This window comes from Octopus bimaculoides, chromosome 15 (genome assembly GCF_001194135.2).
Source record: "Octopus bimaculoides isolate UCB-OBI-ISO-001 chromosome 15, ASM119413v2, whole genome shotgun sequence".
In the NCBI taxonomy this organism is placed as follows: Eukaryota; Metazoa; Mollusca; class Cephalopoda; order Octopoda; family Octopodidae; genus Octopus; species Octopus bimaculoides.
The window spans coordinates 45,364,790-45,371,631 of record NC_068995.1 but is presented as its reverse complement, the minus strand read 5'-3'; the positions used below and the strand labels follow the sequence as shown (position 1 = coordinate 45,371,631).

At 40.0% G+C, this 6,842-nt stretch overlaps 1 protein-coding gene across 1 annotated transcript in view; it reads right to left on the bottom strand.

Moving 5' to 3' along the window:
* Window positions 1-6,842, bottom strand: part of LOC106883025 (A disintegrin and metalloproteinase with thrombospondin motifs 9) — a 37,570-nt gene that overhangs the window by 10,150 nt on the left and 20,578 nt on the right. Inside the window, exon 3 of the mRNA XM_052973415.1 lies at window positions 5,265-6,089. Coding sequence (XP_052829375.1) covers window positions 5,265-6,089 — 825 coding nt within the window. The remainder of the gene's footprint in view (window positions 1-5,264; window positions 6,090-6,842) is intronic.

Here is a 6,842-nt window from a genome sequence, read left to right as displayed (position 1 = left end):
TGTTGTTTTCTTTTTTTCTTTCTTCAAATTTTCTTCCATTTCTCGCCGAGTGTTTTCTGTACACCTGAGGCAGAGAAGCTCATTGTATGCATTCCCAGTTTACACACGCAAATTTACAGGTAAAATATGTATGGGAAAAAAAAAAAAAATTAAAATAAATTCATGAATGGATGTTGTTTTCACAGCGATAATGCTCTTCTCAATGCATGAGTCGTTCCAGTTAACACGATTTTTTGCACTTCCTGTAGGGATGGTAGGCCTGGTATCATTTTCAAATAGGTTTCAGTACCCCCCTTTTTTTTATCATTCCTAGAGAGATACTGCAATTACTGGTACGGTAGTTGCCTTGAGATGTCACATTTCTTGAATTTCTATTAGCAAGTCTATATTTACTGAGCTAATAAACCGGATATTATTATAAAAGATCAGACAAAAAAGATGTGTTTATTAATTGACATGGGTATTCCTTGGGATCACAATATAGCAGCGAAAGAATTTATTATTATCATTGTTGTTGTTGTTGTTGTTATTATTATTATTACTATTATTATTGAGTGAGAGAGCAGTGCATGCCATCAAAGTGACACTGGGTTAAAATATACGAAACCCAGTATACCCATCATGATTACTTGTCTGATAAGGGTACACCAGGTACATGCATCACAACCATACGTGCGCGACATGGTGATCTCATATCAAGATAAACAGCACATGATCTCGCAGGTGGGGGCCCAGTTAGAATTTTCTTCAGGTCTAGCAGCCCATCCTGCTCAAAACGTCACTGAATAAGGGTTGTTTAAGGATGTTGAACAAAACACCCATGTTTCCAGGGTTGAATTATTCAACCCCACCCCCAAAGAATTCCTCTCAACACATGGCTATGATGCTCCCCCACTACTTCTGCTCGTGATCAGAGATGCACATATCGTCAGCTACTAAGGGACATGCTCAACTGGTTAAGGTCAAACAACTGACAAGCAAATCTGTGGTACTGAGCAGAATATTTGCTGTAGCCCATCTTTTATACCAAGACAAAACAATGTACATGATAACATTTCCAATCAATTAAGATCAGAAACCATGAGAGCCACTGCCTGGTACTGCATCAGGGCATTTATTATTATTATTATTATTATTATTATTATTATTCGAAGACAAAATAACTGTTAGCAGACATTCACATTAGCAAAATGCGCTCACGTGCACACTGACATACACACACACATACTCTCACACACAAAAATACTTACACACACACACACACTAAAATGTAAAAGTATCCTCCGTCGATTTCGGCGATGAACATTGCCGTTTCTCCTTCAGTTGACCTATCTAATCGTTCCATTATACTATATGTGACCGAGTATTCCACGTATATTTGTACCCTTAACATAAACTTGGAGTAGACTCGGCACGAAACAGCGTGTGTATGACCAGGCTGTACTTTTTGAAATCTGTGTACAGTTCACCCGTTAGACTCAGATTTCCTCAACCCAAATCCATTCATAACAATTTGGGTTTGTCCAAAGTTGACGGAGCTGCGCACTGGAATCGAAATCGGGATCTCATGATTACGCACACCGTACACACGCGAACACCCTCGTTAGCCATTTGATTGTAATAGCATCCCAAAAATACGCACACACACTCACGCTCTCATACACACTCACACGCACACACACAGACTCACACATACATAAACATACAGATGCAAACACATACACACAGATATACACACACACTTACACGCGCACACACATACACACACCCACACACTAACCCACACATACACACACAAATGTACACACACAGATGCACACACACGGATATACATAGACACATGGACGCACATACACACACACGCACACGTACACACTCGGACACACCATCACAAGCACCACCACCACCACCACTACCGCCACCCCTATCACCATCACCACAACCGACGCCACCGCCAACCTCCCCCAACAGCTATCCTCCCCACCATCCCCTCACCACCCCAAAGGACTCTTCTATAAAATATTTCACTAAAAGCTGTCTATCTGTTGCATTCCATGTCAATCACTGCTTCAGGGTGTCAACTGTTAGACTGATGTTGTGGTAAGGCATTGTAGTTGTGAGGGCAGTGACATTGATGTTACAGTTGCCAGTGGTAGTGGTGGTGGTGGTGGTGGTGGTGGTGGTGGTAGTGATGGTGATGGTGGTGGTGGGATCGGCTACATTGTTGTTCAAGTGATGTTCGCTGTGATGATGTTGCTGTTGCTGGTGGTGGTGGTGGTGGTGGTGTTGGTGGTGATAATGAGGCTCGTAGTGGAAGTGGTGGAGCCGGTCGTCGTCATCATGGCCGATACTGATGATGATGGTGGTGATGATGATATGGTGATGGTGGTGATCGACGGTGGTGCTGCTGCTTCTGGAAGTGATGGCGTTGATAATGGTGATGATGTCGGTGGAGGTGATGATTAACGTTGGTGTTGTCGGTGGTGGTGGTAGTGATGGCGTTGGTGGTGGTGAAAGCACGTGACGATAAATGCGTGTCGATGGCGTTATTTTTTCCTTATTTATTTTATCCTTCGTGTTTTTTTTTTCTTTTCTTTTTAATTTCTTGAAATTAGTTAGTCTGGGGGATGATCCACGCTGATAGCTATCTTTAGACCCCTTCTTAGATTAGGGTCTATAGTTGTAATGTGTAGTCCTGCATCATGTGGGGGTTTGGGGTTGTTTTTGTTGTTGTTGTTGTTGGTGGTGGTCATGTTGAGGAAGCATGAATATGGTGGGAGGTTTCGCCCACGAAACTTTTAAACTATGTAGAGTCAAATAGTTACCAAACACACACACACACATACACACACACACACATAAACATACATATATAGATATATATATATATGTGTGCGTGCGTGCGCGCGCGCGTACATTCTTAAACTATCATAATCATTCCTGCCATATTCACAAGGCTCGAAAATTACATCGATCTCAGTGCTCAGCTGGGATTCCCTAAAGGATGAAAAGCAAAGTGGATCACGGTGGAATTTGGAGTTAGAACGTAGAGACGGACGAAATGCTAGGCAGCATTTCGTCCGGCATGCTAATGATTCTGCCAGCTCGTCACCTTACACGTAAGCCAATATAATATTCTTACTTCTTTTTGTCATAAAGTGTATGTGTGTGTGTAAGAGAGGGGGAGAGATAGATAGATAGATAGAGAGAGAGGGGGGAGGGAGAGAGAGAGAGAGGGAAGGAGACAGAGAGGTGCCGAAAACAAGAATCTGCTGTGAAAACCTACAGCAAGTCTTTGAAAAATAATAACAGTTTGACTCCAACTCTAAAGGAGTTCACAAAGAATTTGGTAAAAGCCAAACAGGAACCAGCCCAGTGACGACAGGGAGAGAAGTAGAGATTATTTAGATTGGATGCTTGAGGAAATGAAAGGTCTTGATAATTCTATATCCAAGAATTTGATTGCAGTGATGATGATGATGATGATGATGATGATGATGATGATGATGAGGATGAGGATAATGATAATGATGATGAGGATATTGTTGTTGGTGGTGATGTTATTGTTGCTGTTGTTGTTGTTTCGGCTCCAGGCCAAACACAATTTAATAGATATACGAGGGAAATTTTCAGAAGCATCAAATGAAAATGGTAAAAACAAAAGAAATAAGAATCTGCGAAGAAATAATAACTCATGATAATAAAAAAACACAAAGGATAGAATGTCAAACTTGCAGCTCAAATATCTATCGGGTAGCTTGCCACCCACAATGTACTCATAAACAGTATTTAACGATTTACCGAATGAGACACAAATGGCTCTTCGAAGAAAAACTTCCTTGAATTTCCAAAACTGAAGAAACATCAAACCGCCAAGAATGCAAACCTACTTGTCTAAAGTATACAAACACTTAGTAGGAATCGGGTATCAGAGGATTAATGCTCACTTATAAAAGGACACCTCACTCCTTAAATGAAGGAACTGGTGCAACAAAGATTTTAAATGGGTGTGAAGGTGTGTTACTAATCAATAAAGCTGCCGTATTTTCCGCCTAGAAGTCGAACTTCTTCAGATCAAAATTTCCATTTAAAAAGGTTAAGTCGACTTATACACCAAGACAACTTTTGGAGGACCAAGATGATATTTAATTGTTTACATTATGTGTTTAGACTATATACTAGGTCGACTTGTATGCTGGAAAGACTAGGAGGAGAAGAAAAACGGTTCTGAGTATGAAATTGCTTTAGTATTATTAGACATTTGACAGTGTTTTTAGCCTTAAATTGGCCACGTATAAGTTAACACGAAATAACAAGTACACCAAAGATACTATGAGTAAATAGAAGATTGTTGTTTCGGATAAACCAAAGAGGAAGTTTCAAAACGAATGCAATTTCTAGCAAAAGACCAATATTCTACGCTCCATCCTCTTCTATTTGCCTGATGTTGACATGTTCAATCAATATTGAACAGATTAAACAGACTGGATGTGGGTAAAAACGATATGATTGACGATAAGAAGAAACAAAACAAACTTGCACTTCATCGTTTATGACGACACGGGTTCCAGTTGATCCTGTCATCGGAACAGCCTTCTCGTGAAATTAACGTGCAAGTGGCTGAGCACACCACAGACACCTGTACCCTTAACGTAGTCCTCAGGGATGTTCTGTGTGACACGAAACGTGATAAGACTGGCCCTTTTGAATTACAGGTACAACTCATTTCTATTAGCTGAGTGGACTTGGAGCAACGCTTTTCTCAAGGAAATAACACGCCGCTGAGAATCGAACACACGACCTTATGATCGAGAGCTGAGTATCCTAACCAGTAAGCTATACGATAAATAGTCACCAGTACATTGGTATATCAAGTTGTATAACTGCAGAAAATAAAAGCGAGTGACTCTGTTATATACAGAACATGGAAGAAAATTGGCAGATATTTCTTTTTAGGAAAATGCGCAAAGGCTATCTTGAAGAAGGCAAGAATATAATGGTTTCTAATTTAGGCACACACAAAAAAAAGCAGTATTTGGCAGGAATTTGATTTTATCAACCTCAAAAGGATGAAAGGCAAAGTTGTTTAGATCTAGGTCAGTCATAACCTAACAGATATACGATGACAATTACAGAAGTACTAAATGAAAATGGTAGATTGATAGGTATATAGACAGACAAACAAACAAACAAACAGGTAGATAGATAGATAGATAGATAGATAGATAGATAGATAAAACAGAAATAAGTGGAACATGTCTTACTTTGCCCCATTCGTAAGTAATCCACTTGAAACAGTCCATTCGACATTTTCTCTTAACTTCCGGTCTTTTCAATCGTCCTCGTTTACATACGCCAACCGGAAGTTCTTCAAAGTAATTCGTTGTGATAATTTCACAAGATACATTTCGCGTTTGCCGTCCGTATCGTTTACAAGTGCTCGCTGTACACGATGACCACTGGCTATTTACGTAATATGCTCGTCTAGGGCGTTTATCGGCCGGGTCGGTAACATTGGCGTACGGTGACGTTATTGTACCCAACAGATACGATTCTCTGTGAGCTGTTTCTCTTAGAATATCAATTAAAGATATCAGATGAAGAACAACGGTTGATTCCAAAGTTCGACTGACATTATTGTAGATCGTGTTACAACGACACGTGTAGTTTTCTGATTGGTTCGGAGTTGAAAGCGTCTGAACTTTAATTCTGTGGAGAGAATTTCTTGAGTATTTAACGCGAAGATCTGTAAATGGCACCAGTGGTTTGCCATTACGAAACCACCTAATGGAACTTCGATCGATGCCTCTTGTTAAACAACGCACTGTTAATACGGTTGCTGGTAAGACATAGGCATGAGATCCTGTAAAGATATTGATTGCCATGGAATGCGTTAACTGGAAGAATTTCTTTACCGGTTCTTTGATTCTTGGTTTTTGGCAAGGAAAAGAATTGCAGACTCTGATGGAGCGTTGTCTTGGAATATCAGCACACTCAGTATCACTGACGTTTACAAGATTTCCATCTGGCAGAACCTTTTGACAACCCAACCAGCGCCTTTGAAGACCTCCATTGCATGACACCGAACACTGAAAAATAACAAAGCAGAGATAACATAATTTGATATAATATAATATAATATAATATAATATAATATAATATGACACCCTAGTCACATTAGCGATAATTATAATTCTCCTTTTTGGTGAAACATTACAAACCGCTGCTTATATTAATTTTATATATACCCATTAGCGAATCGCTAAGTCATCCAATAATTTGGATAGCGAAGACATAAATACTAATAGCGAAGCGGGTCCGGAAAAAGCCGAACGATCGAGTGGGCTTAACTGATGAGGCAACGGAAATTGCCGAAACTGACGTCAGCATTAAGAATCCTCGATCGGCATTTTCCGGACAATTATGGTCCCTGTTAGTGTATATGTTTTCATTCATGTGCGTAAATTACAGCATGAGAGCGCTTTAGCTCTTATTTCTAGCAATGTAGAGGTTTCCTAACACCCTAGTCACAATTATAATTATCCTTTTGGTGAAATATTGCAAACTGCTGTTTATATATATATATATATCTGTAAAAATATGTGACACTTATTCGGTAGCCATGATAAAACTCCGAGTTTTGGATGCCAGGGTGGGAACCCACGCCAGCATCTCTTCAGTTATCCGGCCATTGAAAATTCCTGTGAAAATGACTGTGAAAAATTTCGCCGAGGTCGACTTTGCCTTTCATCCTTTCGGGGTCGATAAATTAAATACCAGTTGCATACTGGGGTCGATCTAATCGACTGGCTCCCTCCCCCAAAATTTTGGGCCTTGTGCCT